Source organism: Mesoplodon bidens, assembly GCF_964165515.1.
Source record: "Mesoplodon bidens genome assembly, contig: HAP1_SCAFFOLD_158, whole genome shotgun sequence".
Classification (NCBI taxonomy): domain Eukaryota; kingdom Metazoa; phylum Chordata; class Mammalia; order Artiodactyla; family Ziphiidae; genus Mesoplodon; species Mesoplodon bidens.
This window is the reverse complement of record NW_027671699.1, coordinates 645038-673023: the sequence shown is the minus strand read 5'-3', so window position 1 is coordinate 673023 and position 27986 is coordinate 645038. Positions and strand designations below refer to the sequence as shown.

Sequence of the window (27986 nt, the reverse complement as noted above, 5' to 3'; positions counted from 1 at the left end):
ATGCATGCACGAATAAGCAAGTCGGCGGAAGGGCTCTGTCCCACTTTCTTAGTTTTAGGATCCCGCTCTACCCTGTCCCACCCCACTCGCAACAAGCCCGGGAGCAAATTGGGCAGAAAACGACGCGAGTCACAGCCCCACAGCCAGCGAGCTGCTACGGCAGGGCGATGCCGAAGGGGGCGGGCCGGAAGTGACACACCCACTTCCGCTTTCGCCACACCAGCACTTCCGGATTGGAAGGCAGGTGGCCACGCGTTCGGAAGGTAAGTGAAAGCGCCTTATAGTTGCTCCGGCTTTTTTCCCAGTTGGCGTGTCTGAGCCGAGAGGTGTGTGGCTGCTGTCTTCACCTCCCCGGAGGCCTGCCTTTGGCCCAGGTCCCCAGGGATGAGGGTGGCGCCTGTTTTCTCCGCAGCCGCTCCAGGCCCCTCCACTCGGGAACCTCTCGTTCGTTCCTCCCTCTCAGCCCCGGAACGCCCACCTCGGGGCAGAGCAGCGTCTCCAGGGCACCCCAAAGTGGGGAGGGGATCGGGACCAGGCTTGGGCACGTCCCTGAAAGGCGGGAAGTGGTATGTTCCGAATAAGTGTGAATAAATGTATATCCATACATATCGAATGCCGGGGAATCATTTGGGAGCCAGACGGACGAGAAGATCCCAGCCCTTAAGAGGCCGGTTCTATCCCAATGGAGCGAAGTGCAGTAGGCAAGCAGCTTGATTGTTGAGAAACATTGTAACGAGAAGGCGGGACCCAGAAGTGATGAGAGAAAGTGAGTTTCAAACTTAGACCAGTTATAGCGCAGAAAGGTAACGGAGGAAAGGCATTCCTGGGGAAATGAGGTGCTTTTGTAAAGTCCCTGATAACGAGAAGGATCACGGTGTATTCTGGGAACCGAAAGAAGACAGGATGTCTGAAACCCAGGGAGAAATGAGCGGTGGAGGGGTAGGCATGGACTAGACTAGCTCATGAAGGGCATGGTAGGTCTGTAAGGATTTGGAACTTTATTTTAAGAATAATGGAGGGACTTCCCTGGTGGTGCAATGGTTAAGAATCCACCTGCCGGTGTAGGGGACACGGGTCCGAGCCCTGGCCCGGGAAGATCCCACATGCCTCAGAACAGCTAAGCCTGTGCGCCACAACTACTGAAGCCTGCGCTCCTAGAGCCCGTGCTCTGCCACAGGAGAAGCCATGGCAATGAGAAGCCTGCACACCACAATGAAGAGTAGCCCCCGCTCGCGGCAACTAGAGAAAGCCCACACACAGCAACGAAGCCCCAGCACAGCCAAAAATAAATAAAATAAAATAAATAAACTTACAAAGAATAATGGAGAAGCCATAAGAAGGTTTTAGTGGGACGTGACTATATATTTAAAACGTGGTGCTGAGTTCAAGAGACCAGAAGGAGAAGCATAGAAGGTATTTACAAAAAGAAAGAAAGAAACTAATGGAAGGTAAAAATACTAAAAGGAATTATCTGCTCTGTTCATTGTTATTGAGAGATCCTGAGGGAATTCCCTGGTGGTCCATTGGTTAGGACTCTGTGCTTCCACTGCAGGGGGCACGGGTTCGATCCCTGGTCAGGGAACTAAGATTCCGCCAAGCCACGTGGTGCAGCCAAAGAGAGAGAGAGAGAGAGAGAGAGAGAGAGATCCTGAAAGATGGGCCAGGAAAGTATCTCTTGAATTTAGTGGCTCTAAGGTCATAGGCACTCTAACTGGAGCAGTCTCAGGGGGCGTGTCTTGGAGATGGAAGCTGCAAAGAAGTGGGTTAAGAAGGGGTTTCTGTGCATCTCTGGGTGACACCAGGGAGGAAGGCCTTAACCAAAGCTCCTGTTGCCTCCGTTGGAGGTGAGATCCTGAGGCTGGTAGTTTTGGCTTATAGGTATCAGTCCATATGTTTGTTATTCCCCATCCTTCCAGCTAGACAATTCTTATAGCTTCTTGACTACCGAGGAGAAAGTAGGTACCTTCTGGTAGAAAAGGTGCTTAAGCATTCAGACTTGAAAGACCACTGACACAGAGAGGTCTCCAGGATCTGTTGTTAAGTGAAAATAGCAAAATGCAGATCAGAATATACAGATGCTGCCTTCTCTGTGAGAAAGGAGGGAAAATAAGGACAGATTATTTTGATGTTTGAACCATGTAAACGTATTACCTTTAGTATTACTTTTAGTCGCAGAGAAATAAAATCTTAAAAATTGAAACCCAGAAGCAATACGGAGCAAGGAGAGTTGTAAGCTGTGTTTGTAAAATTATATTTTTAACCATGTCTTTTGTGAAGTACATTTCTATTCCTGTACTTAAACTCCAGGATGCACGTGCTCTGTATAAGAATTGACATTGGAGCCTTATTAAACTTCATTCCAACTTATTGCAGAACTTGGACATTTTGTTGGACACTAACAAGGCCCATTCAGCCTCTTTCTCAAAGATGCGATCTACTAGTTTGAGGTCAGTGGATACTTGATGTTCCCGCTCTGAACCACAGCTGGGCTAAATGCTACAAAAGAAAAATAGTTTGCTATGAAAGTATAGCATTTGGGGAATGGACCAAGCTCAAAGGGTCAGGAAAGGTTTCTTTCTTTTCTCTCTCTCTCTCTCTTTTTGGTAAATACTTGAAACAGTATGTTTACATCCTTCAGTTGCTTGTTTTTACGCTTGTATTTTTTAAAAATAAATTTATTGATCCATTTATGGCTGTGTGGGGTCTACGTTGCTGCCCGCAGGCTTTCTCTAGTTGCAGCGAGCGGGGGGTTACTCTTTGTTGTGGAGCATGGGCTCTAAAGCAGAGGCTCAGTAGTTGTAGTGCAAGGGCTTAGTTGCTCTGTGGCATGTGGCATCTTCCTGGACTAGGGCTCGAAACCGTGTCCCCTGCACTGGCAGGTGGATTCTTAACCACTGCGCCACCAGGGAAGTCCTTAATGCTTATTTTTCAGTGAAAGGAGTCTGTATTCTTGTTCTGCCCCTTGCTTTTTAGAAAGTGAACTATTTCAGTTCACTTTAAAAGAGTAGACAAATAAGAGTAGACAAAAATATAACAAATACCCCTGTACTCGTTACTCCAGTTAAGAAATAAAAGATTGAAGATATAAGAGTAACTGGCTCTCTACTTGTCCCTAATCCCTGAATTTACCAGTTATATTCCCCATGCTCTATTCATAGTTTTACTACATATGTATCCATTCAGAAAAGATACATGAAACGATTTTGTGTTTTGAATGTAACATACATGGCATCATCATGTATGTATTCTCTTAACTCAATATACACGTCATCATAACATTTATATTGTCTTAACTCAGGATGCATGGTATCATAATGTTTATATTCTTTTAAAGCTTTCTGGAAGAAGCGATGCTCAAGCCAAGCTCTGAAGGATGAAAGGAGGCAGGGAGGGGTAGGAGACAGCGGAGAGCGGCCCAGAGTGAGGGAGTCGTGATTTATAAGACCTCAAGCCAGGGAAAGGATTGGAGCATGTTTGGGGAACCGAAAAAAAAAATAGTCCCGTGTAGCTGGAGCAACAGAGTTTGAGAGGAGAGGTAGAAGATGAGGCCGTGGGGGAACAAGGGCCCGATCATGGCAGAGCACTGTTCTCAATTAACTATATTTTTTCCATATCATAAAGGCAATGGAACCAGACAAGTGAATTACAGTGAGCTTGCTACACATTTAGAATAATGGAAAACTTATAATCATGACTCCAGGCTTGCCATTTGTCCTGCAGTTTCGTTTTTGTGTGATTTTTTTTTTCCTCCTGAGGCTAATGTTTAAAATGCTCTGCAAAAAGAAACCATGTGGTTCTGTTTCCCTATAGGAGTAAAATGGAAGGAGGATCAAGCAGATTGGAAACCCACACTCCAGTTTTCGTCTAGAAAAAGATCAAGCATTCTGTACATAAGGAGAGACATGGGAGGCATCCCCATGAAAGATTCAGAGACTCCTCCCTGGCAAAGAAACCGGCTGACATAACTAAGGGTAAAAAAAAAAGAGAAAGGATGCCCAGCATCTTGTTTCTTCTGCTTTGAAGCAATCAGAAATGTGTGATGATCCTGAAAAGACCACTTCTATACCGAAAAAGAATAAAAAGAGAAGAAAAGGTGCTTTGGGAGTCTATAAGGAAACAGGTATTGTGTACATCCTGGTGGATAAAGAGAACATTGTGGGGGCTTCCCTGGTGGCGCAGTGGTTGAGCGTCCGCCTGCCAATGCCGGACACATGGGTTCGAGCCCTGGTCTGGGAGGATTCCACATGCCGCGGAGCGGCTGGCCCCGTGAGCCGCAATTGCTGAGCCTGCACGTCTGGAGCCTGTGCTCCACAACGGGAGAGGCCGCGATAGTGAGAGGCCCGCGCACCGCGATGAGGAGTGGCCCCCACTTGCCACAACTGGAGAAAGCCCTCTCACAGAAACGAAGACCCAACCCAACACAGCCATAAATTAAAAAAAAAAAAAAAAAAAAGAGCTGGTGACACGTACGTGCGCCGAGACAGCACGAATTGGAGAAAAAAAAAAAAACTTCGATAGGTTACCAGAGTAATTCAAGGTAAACTACAAATAAAGGATAATTGAGACAGAATTAAAAAAAAAAAGAAAACATTGTGAACACACCCAAGAATTTTAGAAAGCATGTCGATGTCATTTACATTGATGTAAGCAAGCGGCAAAAGTCAACAAAAGGGCCTGAAGCACATTTAGTTACTAAGTCACGTGAAAATGAGTCAGAACTGCATGATAAAGTTCGGGGGAAAAAGCATAAAAAAACATCGGAGGAAAGTCAGGTCCTGTGATGCTGTCCAGGAGAGTCTGGGTGCAAGCATCACCCTGCCCAGATCAGAATCCCAAGAGCAGGAACCCCAGCCTCCCATGGGCCAAGAAGGTGAAATCGCACAACTACCAGTGTCTGCAGATCAAAGCAAGTCTAAGACAAGAAAGAGGAAGCGTCCAAGTGACCAGGAATTCGAGGCCTTGCCTGCGCCTGAGAGCGCTGAGAACATATACTCAGAGGGATCTCAAGTGATTGGTGCGGTCGGGACTGCAGGGGGCAATCAGGAGTCCAGTGGCCTTAAGAAAAAGTCTAAGAAAAGGAAGAGAAGATCTTCTGTTGATACTGCCGTGGCACCTGCTGGTGAGTTTTCAGTTCTCAGGACGAGCTCTGAGGACACGCGCTTTGATTCAGTGGAAGGTACTGGTACCTTGATTGAAGAAAGTGTGAAACCCAGGCCACAAGAGGAGAAACCCCAGGCCTGTTCGGAAGAGGTGCAGAGGTAACGTGTGGGTGTAGAGCCTTCTGATGGTGTGCGTCTTGGGTGTGAAGTCTGCCCGTTACCTCTTTGTTCAGCACGGCCATAGGAAGGGGCAGAAATCATAAAGAGATAGACCATCGAATGTATAGGATGTCGTGCACATTTAACTGAGTAACTTGGCAGGTACTTTGCGTTCTTCATGTACAAAATAAGGCAGTTACAGTCTGTTTTCACTAAGAATTATTTCAGCCCTGAAATTCTATGTATAAGTTTAAAAAGAATTTTAAGACCCCACAATTACCTTGTCTATATGTACAGAGAGAGGAGAAAGGATCAGAGAACTTAGAATGCTACAGAACAGGAAAAAAACTTGACTTAGGGTTCTCCCTAATAAAAGAAACTTAGATATCGTTCTTTATATAATTATCATTTAAGTATCCTGGCCGATGAGTAGATGCAGGAATTTTTTTGAAGCACTTTATTTCAGTTCCTGGGAGTTGGGACAGGTTTTCTCCCCTTTTCTACTCTGTGACGTTCTTACATTTGCTAGATTGTCCTGGCTTAAAATAGTTTCACATAGAAGTTAAATGGCAGAGGGCCCAACTCACATCATCCTCTGTGCCCTCTCTTTGGGGACATTTTTAGATCACTGATAATGATGCAGGAATGTTCTCGGCCTGTGGTTCTTAACTTGTATGGGGCTGTGGACCTGTGAAAGCTGTTGACCCTTTGCTCAGACAAATACGTACAGTTTTGTTTTTGTTTTTGTTTTGTTTCAGTTTCCTGTCTGGGTGGTTAGCTGATGCCCTTGGCTAAGAACACCTTTGCACATCTGGCAGAAAGTCTGTGGGAATGAATTAGTGATAGATACATAGAAGACTATGTTTTCTTTATACTGCCAAGGGGAAAATATGTGGCCATTGTTAACTGCAAGGAAGCAATTGTAACGATGTAAACCCTGAATATTGACTTAACTAATTAGTAACCATTATTATAAAACAACTCATTGGTCGGGGGGAGGTGTCTTGAGTATCCATGGGTGTAGAAGAGGGCTGAGCTTATGAGGAAGTCAATATCTGAAACAATACAGTTGAGAAATAGTAACATAAGCAATGCCTGGTGGAAATAGGGCTTAAGGCGACATGTTTACCTTCCAGGCAGCCTCTGAGGTGTATCCAAGTTAGTAAAGCTACATTAAAGAGTTCAGACATCACAGACGGAATCAACTCCAAGATCCCTTCCAGCTTTAATGCTGTCGTAGTCAAAGGGAGAGTCACTGTAAGGAAAGAATCTGAAAGCCATTAGGGCACGTGACCTGTCAGTGTTAATCAATCCAGTTTTTCTCCTTAGATTAGAACCCACAAATGAAGAAGAAAGCAATTTGGAGTCGGCTAAAGATCCTGAAACGAAATATTTATCTGAAGGTTCGAGAGATTCAGATAATTCAGACGTGGATTTGGATTCCACTGTGAGGCAGCTCCAGGAGTTCCTCCCTGATATCAAGGAGAGGGCTGCCACTACAATTAAGTGAATATATCGGGATGACTTGGGACGCTTTAAAGAATTTAAAGCCCAGGGTAAGCTTGTGGGACTTGAATATTTGTTGAACTTTTCTATATGCGTAACTAGCCCTGACTTTCTTTTGTGAGTGGTTCATATTTATAGATTCACAAAGAGCATCCCTTAGCTACTTTCAGCTTTATCTCCTTCCAGAATCATTATCTGCACTGTAAAATTACCAAACTGAAGTGCACTAGTTTTCCTCCTCTGTGCCCAACTTCTGGTAGGGGAGGCGAGGAAAAACGGGACTAATGGATCCAGGTGATCCACAGACTAGAAGATCAAGCCCGGAAGAAGAGGGGGAGGAGGTTAAGTGGTTGAGACACTGGGACGGGGGCACAAGTGAAATCAAATTAAAACACGCATATCAACATCATCAGCTTTGATGAGGTGTAATTTCAAGGATATTAATTTGAGGGTGAGCTGGTTGTAGTGGGCATGGCTTCAGGCAACACCCAGCTTGGTCTCCTTCTTGATTTCACTGTGTTACAAGAACCTCCCAGAAAGCTTATTGGGTTTCAGAATGAACTACAAATGTAAGGTTGTGTACTGCAAGTGATAAAAGATTTTTAAAATAAGTTTAAGATTAGGAAAATGTACTGTGTAATGCAGTCAATAATAATGAGACTTGAGTGCTTTGAGTTATGACGAGGAATAGAACGTAAATTGCAGTGACATTGTCCCCACCTCCCCCCAACATATATTCGTAGAGAATATACATGTTCATGTTTGTGCCACCCAGTTCCCAGCACTGCCTTGGGGGGAGGAGGGGCAGAGGATAGTGAAGTGGGGGGGGGCGCTTCTTTTAAACTTTTATTTCAACACTGTTTGAATTTTTAATGAATATCTATTACTGTTAATTTATTTCTTAAATAACTGTGTAAAAAGGAATTGATGACACAAGAAAGGTCACATTGGAGTAGGATGGCCAGGGAAGACTTTGGGAGGACAGTGTGGCTTTGGCCGAACTCTGCAGGAGAGCCAATGTCAAGGGCACAAGTAGGGGCTGCTCCCCGATAGGTGGGGAGGAGCTGACGGGTGCTGTTGTGATTGCTAAAGACAAAACGGTGGTTCGCTTTCATTCATTGTTGACAGTTGTGTACCTTTTTCTCCTTCCCCAAATCCTAGGTGTCGCTATTAAATTTGGCAAGATTTCCGTGAAGGAAAATAAGCAGTTAGAGAAAAATGTGCGAGAATTTCTGTCTCTGACAGGAATCGAGAATGCAGACAAGCTGCTGTACACAGACAGATACCCAGAGGAGAAATCTCTAATCACCGACTTAAAAAGAAAGTACTCGTTTAGATTGCACGTTGGTAAGTTTAGAACTGTGGCCTCTTTGACCATCTGCAGCCTTCCAGCCTTGCACAGATAACCATGGTGAGTATTGAACACAATGCCTGGCCCGTCCAGTACATGCAGTGCATGTTAGCCGCTGCTACGTTAATAGTATTTTTATTGCCAGCCTATACGTTCAGGGATTTGGAATGTGTTCACGTCTCCCAAGGATAGTGCTTTTACAGATTTTCTAACAAATTAGATGATCAGCTTCCAGCTTTCCTACTTGGTAACAATTACGGTTTTGGTTTCTCTTCTTGACCTCTATTGTGTATTTTTTGCATACACTGCACAAAGTACTCTGGTATACACCAGAGTCTCAGACGTTTTTTTAAGTAGAGCCATTTTTGCGCTTTGAGCTGGAACCCTCCTCTTGGAGGTATCCTGGGGAAGTTAGAAGGTCACGAAGCAATGTAGGTTTGGACTGGAAAAAAAAATCTCTCTTGAATTTAAAGAGAATAATTTCTTAGGTGAAATGCACAAAGGAAAACAGAACAGTGAGCCCCTGCTGGGGGATCCTTTCATCTTTAGAGTGGCAAAGCAGGAAGAAGCTTATTCAATTGCAAAGTTTTTTTGTTTATCTTATGGGGAGCTGCTGGAGTGTGTCCTCCACCTCCAGATTACGGTAAAAGCTCTTTGCCTAATAAGGGTCTTTTCCGTGAATTTAGCAGAACAGAAGCTAGAGCCCCTACATACTAAGCATCTAGTTTCCAGAGATGGCCACGGAAACTGGGGATTTTGTATATCTGCTCCCCAAGACGGCTCTCTGCAGGACATAGGAAACCGCACCCTCCACCTGGGGTCTAGGATAGCGTGTGCTGTAAAAAGGGGCCCTTCTGGGTTTCTTTTATAATTGTGACTGTGTTTCATGCCACGCTCCGGTTGTCCCTCTGACCACCTCTCTTCCGACTTTAGGTAAGGGCATTGCCTGGCCCTGGAAACTCATATACTGTCGAGCAAAGAAGATGTTTGATGTCAACAATTACAAAGGCAGGTAAGAAAAAACTTGAGCAGAGCATTTCTCTAGTCTTTGCTGATACTGTAAATCAAAACGTACACAACAAAATCGTGAAGAGTTTCGTGTGTGAAACCAGATGTGCCGTCAGGTGTATGTCTCCAAAGTCCCTTTCAGTTTCCACCTCTTGAATAAATCTTCTGTCATCTTCCCCTTTCTAAATCCCTGGCTTTTACTTTATGCTGTCAATTGTAGCATTCTCCACGCGCTGCCTCTTAGCGTCACCTGTGCAGTTTTCTCGGCAGTCTCCTAAGTTGTAAGCTCCTTGCGAACCCAGACTTTCCTTCTCAGTGTGATGTGTGCCCTTCAGCACTGAGCCCAGTGCTTTGGGTTTTCAGTAAATATTTGAAGGTGGGGGTGAGCATTTGTGTGAGGTCATTTAAGTGTGATTCGGTAACATCAATGCAGAGCTTCATGTGGCGGTAGCCTTTCTGTCCTCCCTTTTTTCCTAAATAAAATACCCAATTATGTTCTGTTTCCAACATTCCAAATAAATCAAATGTAGACTGAGCGTCAGTGGTGGGTAAGCACTCTGCTTAAGGACAAAGGGATGAGGGAGAAAGCATCAGCTCCTACCCTTGAGGGCCCAGACAGCCACCTAGGGCTCAACTACTGATCTCACTTCCAGGAGGCAGATGGAGTGAATCTGTCACGGCCAGTTGGGTCCTACTGAGCGCCGTGATCTTGAATCAGGACATAGGTACTATCAGAACGTAACATTGATATGACCTCGGCTTCTTTTTAAAAATTTTACCAAAAGAAATAAACCGGAAGTAGAAGAAAGGCGCCTCCACACAGACTGAAACCTGCCCTCTCTTTTTCCCAAGCCCCCGCCATGTACTTTAAGGAAATTCACTAAGGGTGACATTTTAAGTGGGACCAAAATGATGCTTTTGGTAAATGAATGAGGTAACCTGTTTTTCTACCTGTTACATCACTGTGGGAAATGGCATTTTTCAAATAATGAAGGTCTGTCATTCTGATAATAAAGTTCATTCACTGGTACCATATTACTTGTGTTGTGCTGACCATTTACCCTTAAAGTATGTTTCCAACTTAAGGAACTCTTAAGTGAAAAAGCCATAGAAAGTCAAAAATCAAAGAATTGTAAGGCTCCAAGGGGCCATGGAGGTCAGTACACCTGTTTCCTCATTTTCGTACACTCTGTTTTTCTCTCATGTCCTCTTTTTTGTTGCTTCAAGGGTACTTTTAAGTCTTGTTTTAAATCTCAGGAAGACCCTGCTTGCCTTATAAAGGAAACTGCTAAAAAGCTTGATTCTTAATGGTGAAGGATTTCGCATCTCTGTTCACCATGCTCTGCATTTTAGATCCATTTCTGAGAATGCTAGGATCTTACTGTCCCCCGGTAGTTGTGGATCATCCTCATTAGAAATGGTTAGTATTTTATTAGGGCTGCTTTTGTGTTGCATTAGTAATAACATAAACTACCACTTCTGACCCCTCTTCCTTCCCACCAAAAAGGAATTATAAAATGTCATAATGATGGCTTTTTTTCCCTTAAACATTTAAGATGTTTAATCTCAAAATCTGCATATATTATAGTGCACTTTAGTTCTTTTCTTTTAATGTATTTGCTTTTATGTGGGATTGCTGCCTCTTAACTTCCTTAAACTGTGACCGATTTGTGCTAAGGCATCTGTCACATCTTTTATTTTTGTCTGTGTTCGGTCTTTGTTGTTGCGCACGGGCTTTTTCTGGTGGTGGCGAGCAGGGCCTACTCTTCGTTGCAGTTTGTGGGCTTGTCATGGCGGTGGCTTCTCTTGTTGTGGAGCATGGGCTCTAGGCGCACGGGCTTCAGTAGTTGTGGCTCTCAGGCTCAGTAGTTGTGGCGCACAGGCTTAGTTGCTCCACAGCATGTGGGATTTTCCCAGACCAGGGATCGAACCCATGTCCCCTGCATTTGCAGGCAGGTTCTTAACCACCGCGCCACCAGGGAAGTCCCTGTCTCATCTTTATTGAGCACCTGTTGTCTGTCAAGCATTACCGGGTTCCAAAGTGTAGAAAACTGACAGGGTCCCCACCCTCCGAGGACTTCCCCTCCAGAGCTGTGCTGTCCATCCATGTGACCACCAGCCTCATGTGGCCATGGAGCACTTGAACTGTGGTTAGTCCAAGCTGAGATGCGCTGAAGAGTGAAGTATACAATGGACTTAGAAGGCTTGGTGTGGAGAAGAGAGTGTAAAGTGTCTCATTCATACTTTTAGGTTCTGATTACATGTTGAAATGGCTGCATTTTTAGTATATTGAGTTAAATAAGATATGTTATTAATTCATTAAAACTAAATAAAATTAGGGACTTCCTTGGTTGTCCAGTGGTTAAGACTCCGTGCTTCCACTGCAGGGGGTGTGGGTTTGATCCTTGGTTGGGGAACTAAGATCCCACATGCCGCATGCTGCCGCTAAATAAAACCCCCAAACACATGGAAGGCAGAGTGGAATGGTGGGAAGTGGTCCTTGGTGATTTGACTGAGCTCCTGGATTAAGCTCACCCTAGGGCCCACTTGTATCTGGACTTTTCAATTGCCTGAGCCAATAAATTATCTTTAAAAAAATTAATAAAATTAATTTTCACCTGACCACTAGAAAATTCTAAATGACATCTGTGGCTCATATTTCCATTGGCCAGTGGTGGCCTAGACGAAGGGTCAGATAAACCAGGGAAGCCACGAGCGTACAGTTGCCAGTGGTGACGGGGGCAGTGAGAGAGCAGCAGAGTGTCCTGTGGGAGAGGACAGCAGGACACCTCCAACCAGGTGGTCAGGGAAGCCCTCTCTGAAGATGCACCATTTAAGCTGCTTCTGAAGAGCTTGCAGGAGCTTTCCAGCGGTGGAGGGAGGCCATTCCCAACACAGGTCCAGAGGCTTCGAGGTGAGAAAGGCCGATAAGGCCAATAGGGTTGAACTTAGGGAGCACCGAGCTTTGCAGGCACAGTCAGAAGTTTGGGTTTTATTGTGTGAAGCCTTTATGGATTTGGCTGGGGAATAGCATGATCAGATTATTTGCCCTGGCCTCTGTGTAAGTGAGCCAGGGACTGCGGTGACTGACTTACAGGGTGCTCATGGTTGCGATGCCGAGACAGGAAGTATCTGGGCTCAGGACCTTGGTAGGACTGCGCTGAGCAGGTTTCCTGACAGCCCGCCCTATACGGCTTCTCCCAGCGTCGCAGCGTGCTGCAGTGAGAATAGTGGTTTTAAGCTTGTGGTTAACGCTTAGCTGTGATCTGTTTTCCCTTCCTCTAAGGTATAGCAAAGGAGATACCGAGAAGCTAAAGATATACCAGTCCCTCCATGGAAACGACTGGAGAAAGATTGGCGAGATGATGTCTGGAAGTAGCCTCTCTGTGGCCCTGAAGTTCTCCCAGATCAGCAGTTGTAAGTCGTGGTCTCTAGAGCCCACTTTGGTGAACAAATCAGCCCACAGTGGCCCAGGGCCCAGGCATCACTGCAGGCCTGTCTTCTGAGAGAGTCATCACTCTTTCAGCCATTCTCTTACTGATTCATTTATTTCTTCATGCATATTGATGCAGCCTTTATTCACCAGACTGATTTCTGCCACACGTTATGTCAGTAGCTTTCAGTGTGACTCCAACTGCCAGGTAAACTGAAACCCACTCAGCCGGTGGGCAGGAGAACCTGGGCCACCAAGGTCCTTTCCCCCAGGTGACCAGGGAAACCATCAAAGGGAGGGCCTGTTAGTCAGGGACGTTTCCCAAAGCCAGTGTCAGTCGTCTCTTGTCTGTTCTCTTCTTTCATAAAAAGCTTCCTTGGTTATATTCTTCACCTTAAAAAGTCCCCAGTTGCTTTCAGAAGACAGTCCTTAGTGGGTGTTAGCTTCAGCCCAGAGGCTCACATGCTCCGGCCCTGCAGGCAGAGCCGTGCAGCGGGTCCCAGCAAGGCGTCTGCATGTCCGCACGTGGTAAACTCTGAGGTGGTGGAGACCACGCCTTTTGTGCCACCAACTCTGGCCACCGGTGCCACGCGAAGACTCAGCACAGCCAATTCTGCCAGTTTCCAAGAAGTAAAGCAAACATCTGGATTTGCACGTGTGTGTGAAATCAAGATCTTTTTTTTCTTGGGACTCTCTTTTTTAAAATAAATTTATTTATTTATTTATTTATTTATTTATTTATTTATTTATTTATTTATTTATTTATGGCTGTGTTGGGTCTTCGTTGCTGTGAGCGGGCTTTCTCTAGTTGCGGTGAGCAGGGGCTACTCTTTGTTGCAGTGTGCGGGCTTCTCAGTGTGGTGGCTTCTCTTGCTGTGGAGCATGGGCTCTAGGCGTGCTGGCTTCAGTAGTTGTGGCGCACAGACTCTAGAGCGCAAGCTCAGTAGATGTGGCACATGGGCTCAGTAGTTGTGGCTCGTGGGCTCTAGAGCGCAGGCTCAGTAGTTGTGGTGCATGGGCTTAGTTGCTCCATGGCATGTGGGATCTTCCCAGACCAAGGATTGGGCCCGTGTCCCCTGCGTTGGCAGGCGGATTCTTAACCACTGCCCTACCAGGGAAAACCCTCTTGGGATTCTCTTGATTTTTAAATATTCATCCAAATTGTTATTGGGGAAATAGTAACAATAACATTCTGTAGGCCAGATCGAAGATATCTGTAGCCTTCCAGCTTGCGGCCTCTTCCTTAGCATGACTGTGAGCATGTAGACAAGAAGAGCGAATCATAGAAGCTTTTGATGCCCTGCACCAAGGACTGGCTTTAGGAATTTACAGGTGCTGGGACTTCCCTGGTGGTGCAGTGGTTAAGAATCCACTTTTCCACTTCAGAGGGCATGAGTTTGATCCCTGGTCAGGGAACTAGGATCCCACATGCTGCAGAGCAACTAAGCCCACACTCTGCATCTAGAGAGAAACCTGTGTGCCACAACGAAGGTCCTACGTGCTGCAGCTAAGGCCGAACACAGCCAAATAATTTTTTTTAATTAAAAAAAATAGCTTAATGAGTGCAATATGTAAAAAAAAGAAAGAAAAAAAGAAATTCACAGGTGCCTTCATCAAGTACTGTGGTGACGCCATTGTAGCTGTTAATTTCACTCCAGAAACTCTTGGGGAGAGTTATTTATATAACATGAAAGTCGTTTGGTTATTCTCTTTCCACTAAATGTTTGGGAACCTCACAATTTCTTGCAGTAGGTATTACTCTTAGAAACAGGAAGAACAGCTTTCTCGAAGATAAAAAAAAGATTGCATTAAGAAAGGATTTGTTTTCTTTGCAGTTGGTTGTGTATGTGTGTGTGTGTGTGTATGTGTGTGTGAGTGTGATTGGTCCTTAAAAGGAATCTATGGCCACTTTCGTAGTTTCATTTTGATTTGCATGTAACTGATAGTTTTTTTGGTTTTGTTTTGTTTTGTTTGGCTGCGTTGGGGCTTCATTGCTGCGCGCGAGCTTGTTCTAGTTGTGGCGAGCGGGAGTTACTCTTTGTTGTGGCGTACGGACTTCTCATTGCCGTGGCTTCTCTTGTTGCAGAGCACGGGCTCTAGGTGCGCAGGCTTCAGTAGTTGTGGCATAAGGGCTCAGTAGTTCTGACACGCGGACTCTAGAGCACAGACTTAATAGTTGCGGCGCGTGGGCTTAGTTGCTCCCCGGCATGTGGGAACCTCCTGGACCAGGGCTCGAACCTGTGTCCCCTGAACTGGCAGGCGGATTCTTAACCACTGCACCACCAGGGAAGTGCATAACTGATAGTTTTATGTTTGTGTAATTGAGATGTTGCCCATTGTCTTCTGAAAAGTGTCTGATTTACCTTTTTGTTTATAAAGGCTTTATTTTGGGACTTCCCTGGTGGTCCAGTGGTAAAGAATCCTCCTTCAGATGCAGGGGACGCTGGTCGGGGAACTAAGATCCCACATACCGCGGGGCAGCTAAGCCCGTGTTCCACAGCTGCTGAGCTCACGCACCCTGTAGCCCATATGCCACAAACTACAGGGGCCATGCACCACAACTAGAGGGAGAAAATTCACACGCCACAACTAGAGAGAAGTCCGTGCACCATAACAAAGAGCCTGCGCTGCAACAAAAGATCCCACGTGCTTCAACAAAGATCTCATGTGCTGCAACTAAGACCCAACACAGCCAAAAAAATAAAGAAAATAAATAAATTAAGGGAAAAAAAGACTATTTTTCTAGAGCAGTTTTGGGTTCACAGGTAAAGTGAGAGGAAGGTACAAAGACTTCCTACTTATCTCCTGCCCTACACATGCACGGCACACCCCCATTCTCAACACCCCCCAGCAGAGTGGTCCATTTGTTACAATCCGTGAAGCTACCTTGACACATCTTAACCCCCCAGAGTCCACAGTCCACATTAGGGTTCACTCTTGGTGTTGTAGCTTCTGTGGGTTTGGAGAGATGTCAAATGACAGATACCCCTCATCATCATTTTGTTGTTAATATTGTGTTTGAAAGCAAATAGATGAGCAACTTCAAGACCATCCTTTTATGTCAACAGAAAGAACTCATGGTGCTTGGAGCAAGACGGACACCCAGAAACTAATCAAGGCTGTTGAAGAAGTGATTCTAAAGGAAATGTCTCCCCAGGAGCTAAACGAGATGGATTCTAAACTCCAAGAGAATCCTGAAGGTCGCCTGTCAGTTGTTTGGGAAAAACTGTACAAAGGCATATCCTGGGTAGAAGTGGAGGCAAAAGTGGAAACCAGGAATTGGATGCAGTGTCAAAGTAAGTGGTAAGTTTGAGGCTTCTTACATAAATTTCAACAAGAAGCATTCCCTGCCCCTCTCTCAGCAACTTCCGGAGAGGGGTGGACTGCTGAGGTTACTAAGAATATCTGTAACTACCACGTGGAAAGCCTTACAGTAGGTCAAGAATGATCCTCTCTAATCCACTGCTCCAACCACTTCAATATCGAAAGCTGATTTAAGTTAGCATTTAACCACCCCTGATTCATTGTGTGGCTTCTTCATAAAGAACTTGGACCTTTTTATTCTATTTATTTATTTATTTAATTGAAGTAGAGTTGATTTACAATGTTGTGTTAGTTTCTGGTGTACTAAGTGATTCAGTTGTGCATATATATTATTTTTTTTGATTATTTTCCAATGTAACTTATTACAAGATAGTGAATACAGTTTCCTGTGCTGTACAGTAGGACCTTGTTGTTTATCTATTTTATATATAGTAGTTTGTATCTGCTAATCTGCAATTTCAAATTTATTCCTGCCCCCTTTCCCCTTTGGTAACCATAAGTTTGTTTTCTGTATCTGTGAGTCTGTTTCTGTTTTGTAAACAGAACTTGAATCTTTTTAATATTGAATATTGACTTCTGATTTCTTCACTCTGTCCCTTTCTTCATAAAACAAGATTGTTACCTATTTATAGCATGAAAGAAATACAAAATTAACGTCTGGATATTTAGGAGGGAAATCACAAGTGTAGTGATCAGTAATACCTCCACCTTTTTACTTTTGCTTTCTAATTCAGCAGTTCCTCTGTCTTCATCCAAAGCAGGGCAGTCATACTCTTTCATCCTAGAACATCTTTAGGTACATCCATCATGAAGAAGTAGTTTCGGTCCAGATGTTGCTGCATGTTCTTTGCCCAACGTAGCTTTTCCCAGCCCTGGAGGGATTCCGAGCTAACTTTCAGCTGCAACATGACAGCTTGAAGCAGTGGTTCTACAGCCCACGACCCAGGTCTCCTGTATAAACGGGGCTCCATCATCCTGCATAAAGGGGGCTCTGTCATCTTGACCATTAAAGAAGAATGAAATCCAGAGTGGGCATGTTGTACGTTAAAAGCAAACTGCTAGATTATACTGAGTATTGTTTATATACCTTACCGTTCTGCTGTAGAATATTTATCTTACTAGAAGACTACCCTCAGGAAATAAGGACAGATAATGTTTTGGGGGGGAAGTGTGTAATATGGAGGAACCAGAGCCCTTTCTACCCCTATATCTTAGGCTTAAAAAAAGGAGTGGGGACTTCTCTGGTGGTGCAGTGGTTGAGAGTTTGCCTGCCGATGCAGGGGACATGGGTTCGTGCCCTGGTCCAGGAAGATCCCACATGCCGCGGAGCGGCTAGGCCTGTGAGCCATGGCTGCTGAGCCTGTGCATCCAGAACCTGTGCTCTGCAACGGGAGAGGCCACAACAGTGAGAGGCCTGCGTACCGAAAAAAAAAAAAAAAAAAAAAAAGGAGTGGGGGCTTCCCTGGTGGTGCAGTGGTTAAGAATCCGCCTGCCAATGGAGGGGACACGGGTTCGATCCCTGGCCTGGTAAGATCCCACATGCCGTGGAGCAACTAAGCCCGTGTGCCACAACTACTGAGCCTGCACTCTAGAGCCTGTGAGCCATAACTACTGAGCCTGTGTGCCACAACTACTGAAGCCCACCTGCCTAGAGCCCGTGCTCTGCGACAAGAGAGGCCACTGCAATGAGAAGCCCATGCACCGCAATGAAGAGTAGCCCCTGCTCGCCACAACTAAAGAAAACCCACGTTCAGCAATGAAGACCCAACACAGCCAAAAATAAATAAATTATTAATTAATTACTTTTAAAAAAGGAGTGGGTTATAAAGCCTCGGTTGGAAGATGATATGTCAGTGTCTTAAAAAGGAAATGATGAAGGGGAGCCGTGCTTCAGAATCAGCATAATTAAATAACATGCAAGGGTTCTTTTTTAATTTGAAGAAAAAAGTAGGAAACTTGAATGCTGAGCATAGGTTTACTTCATGAAACATTGAAATGGCATCAGCGGGTACATTTCAAACCAGTGAACATGGGCGGCTATTTGTAAAAACTCTCAGTTTCTCTGTGTGTGCCTCATGTACCTCCCTGCTCAAGAAAGTAAATGTCACAGCTCATGATCTGTCCATCAGATTGTGACAGATTTCACTCTTCAAGAGAAGCACTTTTTAAATATTTTTAATTGGGCTGCTTCTCTCATTAGGAACTTCAGGGAACCCTTTCCCTCAGCCTTGAACTTGGGGCCTTAGAGGAATCATGGAGTCATTGATCACTTTAGTAAATCTGTGTAGTTTGGTGTTTCAGCAGCTATAATGGTAATAAGAGCAATATCTCTCTGTTTGATAAACAAGCAAAAATAAATTGAGTCTACACAGCATCCTTTAGCACCTGCAAGCAGGCTTATTCTTTTTTTTCCCTCCCTTTTATTATACTGTTTATTATGGAAATTGTGTAACACACACCAACTTAGAACTCCTTGTATCCATCACTCATTTTCAATAACCATCAACTTTCTATCTCTTTATTTACCCTCTCCCACTTTAAAAAACTTTTAAAAAGGTATATTCTTGATGGTGGTAAATCTTAGCTGTGATGAGTTGCAAAAGTTATAAAGTGGTTCTGAATAAGGACAATTTAAATGAGGAAAACAAAGGACATTTTAATGGAAACTTTACCCCGAAAATAAACTGTTTTTCTTTCTTTCAATGTAGGACGGAAATTCTAACCAAGAAGAGGACAAATGGTCGGGACGTATACCGGGGACTTAATGCCCTACAGGCCAAGATCAACCTCATTGAAAGGTACAGAAATAGAAAGTGACGATATTTTACCCGTTTTCCTCTCTAGCCAAAGAGTAATTGTTAAACAGCAGAATCTGCAGTAAGATTACCACGGTTCATATTCCTGTTCCAGCACTTTCTACGTGCATGACCTTGGATGTGTTTCCTGCCTTTCTAGTTCTTGGTTTGTTCATGTTAAATGAGGATGATAATAACAGTACCTGCCTCTTAGTGTTATTGGCCGAAGAAATGAAATAATGCATGCAAAACGTAGCATGCACTCAATAAACATAGCTCTTTGAGTCTTTAAGGCTTTCACATAGACATTGCTTACTTCTGTCCATTGGAAAATGGAGGTAAATACTTCAGGCCGAGCCCTACTGCTCTCTAGCATGCATTAGTTGGCGTCACTGCTGCTTGGTCTTTAGTTTTGTCTTTGAGTTCCTGGTCCGTGCAGAGTCCTCCCTCCCCTGATCGACAGGGAGACACAGAACTGTTTTACAAAGACTGCGAGTCTAGTGGACCTGGCCTCATGTCCAATGAGGAACAGCAAAGAGCAGAAGAAACCTTTGGATTCTGGCCGCCCTGTCCAGCTTCATTATTCTTGCGCTCTGTCAGGAAGCCTGCTTCTCCTTCATTGGTGCGCTTCCTCGTTCTCCACGCTGGCGTGGCTGGGGTTTTTCTCCTCTACCAGAGACAGCAGAGACTAGCAGAGCCAAGGAGGGCATCTCACGTCAGGCAGGCCTGGGTTCCAATGTGGGTACCACCTATGAGTCATGAAACCTTGAGCCAATGACCCGAGCTCTCAACCCTGATTCCTGGCCTGTGGAAAGGACATAATCCCCTAGCTTCATCAGGTGGTGTTGAGGGTAAATGGATTAGTGGGTATCAAGGTCTTAACCCAGTGTTTGTCACTTAGTAAGTGCTGAGTACACATGTATACTACTCTTGTGTGTCTACATTGAATGGTGAAGTTGTGTTTTGGTTTGTTTGTTTGGTTGGTTTTTAATATTGTATTTATTTATTTGGTTGTGCCGTGTCTTAGTTGCAGCAGGCAGGTTCATTAGTTGTGGCATGCAGACTCTTAGTTGTGGCATACATGTGGGATCTAGTTCCCTGACCAGGGATCGAACCCGTGCGCCCTGCATTGGGAGTGTGGAGTCTTAACCACTGTGCCACCAGGGAAGTCCCTGTGTTTTTTTTTTTTTTAATTGAAGTATAGTTGATTTACAATGTTGTGTTTAACCTTTGCTATACAGCAAAGTGACTCAGTTATACATATATATATTCTTTTTCATATTTCATTCTTTTCTATTATGGTTTATCACAGCATATTTAATATAGTTCCTTGTGAAGTTGTGTTTTTTACTAGGCTTGGTGGGAGATGCAAAGGGCTCAGGAGGAGGAAGGGTGATTTTTTGGTCTGTAGCTCACCCCAAGACCTTGGGCTGACCTTGGGTTAGCATGCCAGTGACACTGGGCCTGTGTAACAGGGGAGCTGGAGCAGGGGTGAACACGCTGAGGCCTTCCAGCTCTTAATATTCTGTGAGCCCATGAAGATGTGGATCCTGTTGATTTTTGGCTTGAAAACTTAATTTTTATTTTTGCTCATAGGTTGAATGAAATAAATGTGGAAGATGTTAATGAAATAGACTGGGAAGATCTTGCTAGCACCATAGGGTAAGGCCATTTGTTTAATATTAATCTAATGAAAAAATCAGAGAGGAGTTCTAATAAATGCCTCTCAGATTTGAAGAACAGGACTGAAATTCCTGCTGCTTATGGAACTCATCTATAAATTGTATTTGTGTATATATGTATTGGGAACACCCTGTCTACGTACCAGACCAGGTAAATCAGACCAGTCCTCCCTCCGCTCCAACCACCACCTCCACCCCAAGACACCTGAGAAGAGTGAATGAAATGTGTGCAGAGTCTCTTAAAAGCTTCATGGAGCACACCAGCTATGACTGGGATGAAGAACCCATGGTCCCTTTGCCCATAATTAGCCTTTTACCATTTGCCACATTGACTTTATCATCCCTCCCTTTCCCGCTCCCTTCTACAAGGGAATAGAATTCTTTCCCTTAACCGTTTCAGTGTTAGTGGTGGACGCCATGTCCTCAGCAAGGCTGTTATTCTGCATCAGCACAGTGATCGTACTGAGGGCACCTGACACTGATGCACTACTATTGTCTAAAACACAGCCCCCATGCAAATTTCACCCAGCGTCCCAGTCCTGTCCTTTATAACACTTTCCCCCTGATTTAAGATCCAGTCCAGGATCTGTCTCCTTAGAGTCTTCTAAACAGCAGAGTTGTTCTGCCTTTCCTTTTCTTTTTTTTTAATTATTGGAGTATAGTTGATTTACAGTGTTTCAGGTGTACAGCAAAATGATTTCTGTTATAGATTTTTTTAAATTTATTTATTATCTTATTTATTTAATTTTGGCTGTGATGGGTCTTGATTGCTGCGCGTGGGCTTTCTCTAGTTGGGGCGAGCAGGGGCTACTCTTCATTGCGGCTCGCGGGCTTTTCATTACGGTGGCTTCTCTTGTTGAGGAGCACGGGTTCTAGGCGCGTGGGCTCAGTAGTTGTGGCTCGTGGGCTCTAGAGCACAGGCTCAGTAGTTGTGGTGCACAGGCTTAGTTGCTCTGCGGCATGTGGGATCTTCCTGGACCAGGGCTCGAACCCATGTCCCCTGCAGTGGCAGGCAGATTCTTAGCCACTGCACCACCAGGGAAGTCCCTCCATTATAGGTTATTACAAGACATTGAATATAGTCCCCTGTGCTATACACTAGGTCCTTGTTGTTTATCTATTCTATATACAGTAGTGTGTATCTGTTAATGCCTTTGTCTTCTACGATGTTGAAATTGTGGGAAAATACAGGCTAGTCATTGTGGAGAACTTGCCTCAGCTGGGGAGTTTGTCAGACGCTTCCTCACTGTTAGATTCGGGTTTTGTATTTTACACGGGAATCAGTCACGGGGGAGGCTGTGTTTGTGTCACCAGGTCACATCCCATCATGAGGCATGTGGTTCTGATTTTGATCCCCTGGCTCTGGCGGCCTCTGCCACACTGCCCCACTGTAGAAAAGTAAGTTTTTCTCTTGGTGAAAAGAAACGGCCACGGGGAGATATTTTGAGACCACATCAAGCTCCTGTTCCTCTTCGGATTTGCCTCAGTGGTTTTGGTGTGCTGTTCCTTTGCATTTCTCCTCCGAGGAGTGAGATTTCATCGGTTGTCACTGTCTGTCTTCTTTGCTATGGTCCTTGCATTTTCAATCAGTTCCTGCCACTGGAGGAGAGGCCATCACTCTGAAGACCTGAGTTCACTGCTGGCCAAGCAACAGAGAGCTGGCTGGCAAAGCACAGTCCCTCTAAGCAATGCAAACTGTTGAGCATCACAGGGCTCAGGGGTTGGTGGGCTTTGGGAGGTGGGGATGTTGAGGGACTGTCTGGCCTTTAGTTCGGGAAGGGTGCTGAGGGGAACAGGGCTGCCACAACCTGGCTGCCTTTCAGAAACGTGGCTGCTGGCGTGAGGTTGTCACTGATCCATTAGGAAGGGTGTAAACTGGTTCTGCTGGTTAGTTATTTACACCTTGGGATTATGGACAAAGAACAATCAGTCCTTTTTTTAACTTGGAGAATTGGAATCTTTTCGTGGCAGGCCCTGTTGGGAGTCACAGACACATGCCCATGGTTCCAAACCCTTTCCTCTTCTAGCTCGTCTCAGGGGTGGGGCACCAGCTCTTGGGTGTGGGTCCCTGAGAGGGGAGGGTGTTAGGGGCTTTGAAGGAAGGCTGTCCTGCTGTGTACCCCACCAACTCCCATCCTAAGAAGTATTCATGTCGACAGGTCCCTCCCTTTGTAATATCAAACCCCTTTTGAAAAATCTGACTTTTCCAATAAATGTTTGTGTATCTTGTGACATTGCCACAAATCACATTTCTTAAATTAAAATGGGTTTTTAATGATTTTAAGTAGAATTATATACTTAAATATTGATTGTTCTGGTTAAGGTTTAGAAATCTCAAAACTGTAAAACAGACATCATGGCATCCAGTCAAATACCATTGGAAATAGTACATCCTCAAAGTTTTAATAACGAATTAAAACAGTGAAAATAATTAAATTAGAAGTTCGGTCTCTTCAGGTTCTTTAAGCCTCCCTTGTGAATTGTTTAGGCAGGATTTTAAAGAAAGCATCTCCACCTAATGAGATGTAACACCTACTTCGTTTGAAAATGTCCAGGTCAGTTATTGTTACTTCTTGAAGCCTGAGCTTTGATCTGCAGAACAACCTGGGTGTGGGGCGCTGTGGGAAGAGGGAAGGCATAGATGCCCTAGATCTTGGGCTTTGCAGTCAGGTGGACCGGGCGTCAAGTCCTGGGACTCTGCTCATAATTTAGCCAGCCTTGGGCAGGTCATTCCCTCACTTGCCTCTGCGTAACGGTTTCCTCATCTGTGCAGCTTTGTAACAGCACCGTGATGACGACGACAGCAAGGAGACAGTGCGTGTCATGCCATGCACACGCGGCGGGCAGCTGCTGCCATGAGGAGGCAGAGAGAGCCCAGCCATCTTGTACTTCCACATACCTAGCAGATCCAGTTATTCCCACTAATCATATAACAACTAGATTAATTAATTACTGAAACAAATATGCCACGCTTTTGTGGCTTAGGAAGTGAGTGCCCAGGAAGTGAAGTTAGTGATTTTCACTTTAAAAAAATATTTAAGATGTGGTTGTTTCTGTCCTACTTATTGTAAATGAAAAGTGGATTTGACTCACCAGAATATCGTAAGCATCCACTTTATTTAGCTTTGTAAAGTAAAAAATCCAGACCCCTGCCTTTGCATTGTGACAAATATATAGTTAGCCTGAAGGTAGTGGTTAAGAGTGTAGGATTTGTGAAATGTTGCCATTGGCAGCAACACGGATGGACCTAGAGATGATCATACTAAGTGAAATAAGCCACACAGAGAAAGACAAATAGCATAGGATATCAATTATATGTGGAATCTTTAAAAAACGGATACAAATGAACTTACTTACAAAACACAAATAGACTCACAGACATAGAGAACAGACTTATGGTTACCAAAGGGTTAGCGGGCGGGAGGTAGGGGGATAACTTAGGAGGCTTGGATTAACATATACACACTACAGTATGTAAAATACATAAACAATAAGGACCTACTGTATAGCACAGGGAACTATACTCAATATCTTGTAATAATCTATAATGGAAAAAAAAATCTGAAAAAATTATATATATATATATATATATATGTACAACTGAATCTTTCTGCTGTACCCTTGAAAGTAACACAACGTTATAAATTAACTATACTTCCATTAAAAAACACTGATATCAAAAAAAAAGAAAGAAAAAAGTAGAATTTGGAGTGGACCCAATTGAAGTCCCAGCCCTTCCCCCCTATTCACTGTAAGATCTTGGGCATCTTCTCTTGGGTTCCCCATCTCCAAAACGAGGGATAAGCATAGGAGGCCCCACACAGAGTGGTCGTGAGGGTTATTTGTTGCTCTGCGGAGAGCCCTCAGGGTGGGGCTGAAGACAATGTTAGCATCAGCCCCTGTGAGCTAGTGTTACACCTTGTCTTCTCAACTGGTAGTTTAGATTATTCTAGTTTAGACAGAATCCGTGTTGTTGTACTTCTGTTTTTCTTCCTTTTGTGTGTGTGTGTTTAACCAGATGAACAATAGCTTTTCATACGTGTCTTATTTTTCTCACATGTGTAGACATGAGGATTAAGAAAGCTGCTTAGGTCTGTAGACCACCCCTCAATCAATGCACTTAGTACACAGGACTGAAATGATTAATTTTTAAACTGCCACTAACTTTTTGACACCTTTTCCTTTCTAAAGGGGTGTTCCTCCATCTTACGTCCAAAGTAAATTTTATAAGCTGAAAGCTTCCTGTGTTCCGTTTTGGCAGAAGAAGACTTTTCCAGGTCAGTATTTTCGATATCTGAATAGTTAAAAACGCAGCATATGGGGACACACGCTGGTAGTGTGACCTTGGGTAGTGACTTTTGGGAACCTCAGATTCTTCAAATGGAAAATGGTAAAAATTGGCAAATTATAACCCCTACCTGACAGGACTTTCAAAAGTACTAAATGAGATAATGAGCTTGAGAAGTGTGGTCACCAGGCGGCCGGGCGTTTAGCAAGCACTGGGTGAGGAGCTGCGAGTGCTTCTGGATTGCACAGCACACATGCTTACACCACATGCCTGCACACACACTGATCCACAAAAAACTGGAGGTACAGTTTCTTCTCTGCAGCCATTTGTAGGTGGTTTACATATGTAATTCCCAAACCTGGACTATCGGAGTCAGGTGGGGAACTTGGGAAAAAAGATACATACCTGGGTCTCATCCCAGACCCAGTCGATCCTAGTCTCTAGTCTGGGTCCAGAGGCTAGATTTTTCTCTAACAAGCTCACAGATGAGTCGCCAGTGGCCTGCCCAGCATCATTGTTTGGGAACCACTGGTTCGGGTAACACTGCACCCTGCAGTGTGTGACAAAATGCTCCTTGCTTTCAGCGGACAGCACTTCCTGGGTTTGAATCCTGGCTTCGCCCTCCTGACTCTATGACTTTGGATGAGCTTCATGTCTTTATGCCTCATTTGAAACACGGGTGAACAATAGTGCCTACCTCATAGCATTTTTGAGAGGATTGAATGAGTGACTATGAATAAAGCAGTTAGAGCCAGGTCTTGCACACAGTAGTGCCAGTAACAATGCATTGTCATCATCTGTGCCGTCCGTCCTTTGACCTTGGGAAGAGGCTTTGTCAGATCATCTCAAGATTCAGTTTCTTTTCTTTAGAGATTATAGACTACCTTCATGAGACTAGTCTACCGTTGCTTCAAGAAAAATTAGAGAAGAAGATGGAGAAAAACGGGACTGAGATCCAGACTCTGGCAACCCCCAAGCCAGTCTTCCTGTTTCGAGACATCTTTTGTTGTGACGATGACAGTGAGGGAGAAGACGGAGATGAACAATGTTAAGCGGCTGATACTCTCTTGTCCATTTTTCTAGGTCTGGTTGTGTTTATGTACGTGTCAATAATGCTATTTCCACTATTGATTTTACTGAAGAAGGTGCAACAGCCAAAGGAAGGGTATGAAAATAATAACATACCGTGGAACATTAAAAATTGATTCACATTTCATATTCAAGTTTGTCTGAATGTGAAAAGAAAGGCGAGTACATGAGTTGATTTAATATTTTCTGTGCTATTATATTGAAAATTATCATATTGAAAATACTTACAACTAATGGTTTTCATACAACAACAGGATCCCAAGTCCCTCTAATGGCAGCAGAGGGTAGTCATGTCCAAGGAACATTTTCTTTTTTTTTTTTTTTTTTTTTTTTGGCTGTGCCACATAGCTTATGGGATCTTAGTTCCCCACCGGGGATTGAACCCAGGCCCTCGGCAGTGAAAACGCAGAGTCCTAACCCCTGGACCGCCAGGGAATTCCCCAATGAACATTTTCATGGTGTGGATTCAACTATACGTGCATTCAGCAAAACAGAGAATGTTAACAATTTTAAGAATGCATGCCATTTTTTTCTGTGTTTCAGTTGTTTAGATGTATATTTTAGTGTGTGTGCGTATTAGGTAAGTGGTACAGGGACGTTTGTGTTCCTGGAAGCTGGTTTCGGTTCCCATGTGCCTGTCATGGTGTGCGTATCTCATCTTCCCGAGTGTGATTCTAGTGTTTAAAGATAAGTATTTTTCATACAAGATGCCCTCTCAAAGCCAGTCACAGAATTCTTCTGGTGTTTAACTGGAAAAAACAAAGAATCCAGCAGTCTCTTCCATTGCTTCTGGAAAAACTGCCTCTGTTAGACTTCCCTTGCTGGCAAGGGGAATAAAGTGCCCAGGCTTCTAGCCTCATCTGTACAGGGGAGAACATAGAAAGGAAGGTGTGGGTGAGCAATATCCCATACAGTGAGGCCACCCTCTGGGCCAAGGTGCAGCACCCTTGTCTCCTGAGTGTAGCATCATGCTGTGTGATGTTGGTTAATTCATCCACAAAGCTAGACATGTTTCCAAGCTTGCCGTCATCAGAGAAGGAAGAATAGAGAGAAACAAGTTTAGGAGTCCTCATTCACCAGTATATCCACAGCACCTATCATGGTGTTGTGCAAATAATAGACACTCGATAAATATTCAGGGCACAAATGAGTATTTTCTTTTTAAAAGTTAATTAATTACTTTATTTTTGGCTGTGTTGGGTCTCCGTTGCTGCAGAGGCTTTCTCTGGTTGCGGAGAGCAGGGGCTACTCTTCATTGCAGTGCACGGGCTTCTCACTCTGGTTGCTTCTCTTGTTGTGGAGCACGGGCTATAGGTATGTGGGCTTCAGTAGTTGTGGCCCATGGGCTCATTAGTTGTGGTGCACAGGCTTAGCTGCTCCGCAGCATGTGGGATCTTCCTGGACCAGGAGGTGAACCCATGTCCCCTGCATTGGCAGGCGGACTCTTAACCACTGCGCCACCAGGGAAGTCCCAGAACAAATGAATATTTTCTTTTTAATAAGCATCTTGCCTTTAGTCACCTCCTTCTATCTGTCAAACATACCAATCTTCAGGCTGATGGGAATATAAATTACATGTTCCTTTTGGAGGACAATCCGGTAGAATACATCAAAGCCTTAAGAATGTACATATTCTGAGGTCCAGCAATTTCACTTCTAGGACCTAAAGAAATAACAGAACTAGTGTAAAAGAATGGCACATTTATAATATGGAAACTAGAAAAATGAATGTTCTTTCATAAGAAATTTACTATATATGATGGTGTATTCCTAGAATGGAATATTAGGCAGTAATTAAAGAATGATAATGAGGGACTTCCCGGGTGATGCAGTGGTTAAGAATCTGCCTGCCAATGCAGGGGACATGGGTTCAATCCCCGGTCTGGTAAGATCCCACATGCCACAGAGCAACTAAGCCCATGCACCGCAACTACTGAGCCTGCACTCTAGAGCCCGCAGGCCACAACTACTGAGCCTGTGTGTCACAACTACCGAAGCCCACGCTCCTAGAGCCCGTGCTCCACAACAAGAGAAGGCACTGCAATGAGAAGCCCACGCACCACAACAAAGAGCAGCCTCTGCTCGCAGCAGCTAGAGAAAGCCCACACATGACAACAAAGACACAACACAGCCATGAATAAATAGATAAATTAAAAAAAAAATAATGATAGTGATAGATTTTTTTAACATACAAGGTAAACAGTATCATCAACTAAAATATATACTGTTTTTCATTCAGAAGTGTACATATT

General features: G+C 44.3%; 1 protein-coding gene across 1 annotated transcript; it reads left to right on the top strand.

Moving 5' to 3' along the window:
* On the top strand, nt 1–26870 carry LOC308611139 (transcription termination factor 1-like; the record flags this gene model as incomplete). The annotated part of the gene is given in 15 exon segments (XM_081260037.1): nt 1–263; nt 464–566; nt 1917–1959; nt 4585–4748; nt 4750–5258; nt 6588–6765; nt 6769–6814; nt 7926–8111; nt 9049–9127; nt 12410–12539; nt 15627–15859; nt 18589–18678; nt 20272–20337; nt 24549–24634; nt 25516–26870. Coding segments are annotated over 15 exon segments (2358 nt in total). The 3' UTR covers nt 25698–26870.
* Between the last annotated feature and the right edge of the window lie 1116 nt (nt 26871–27986).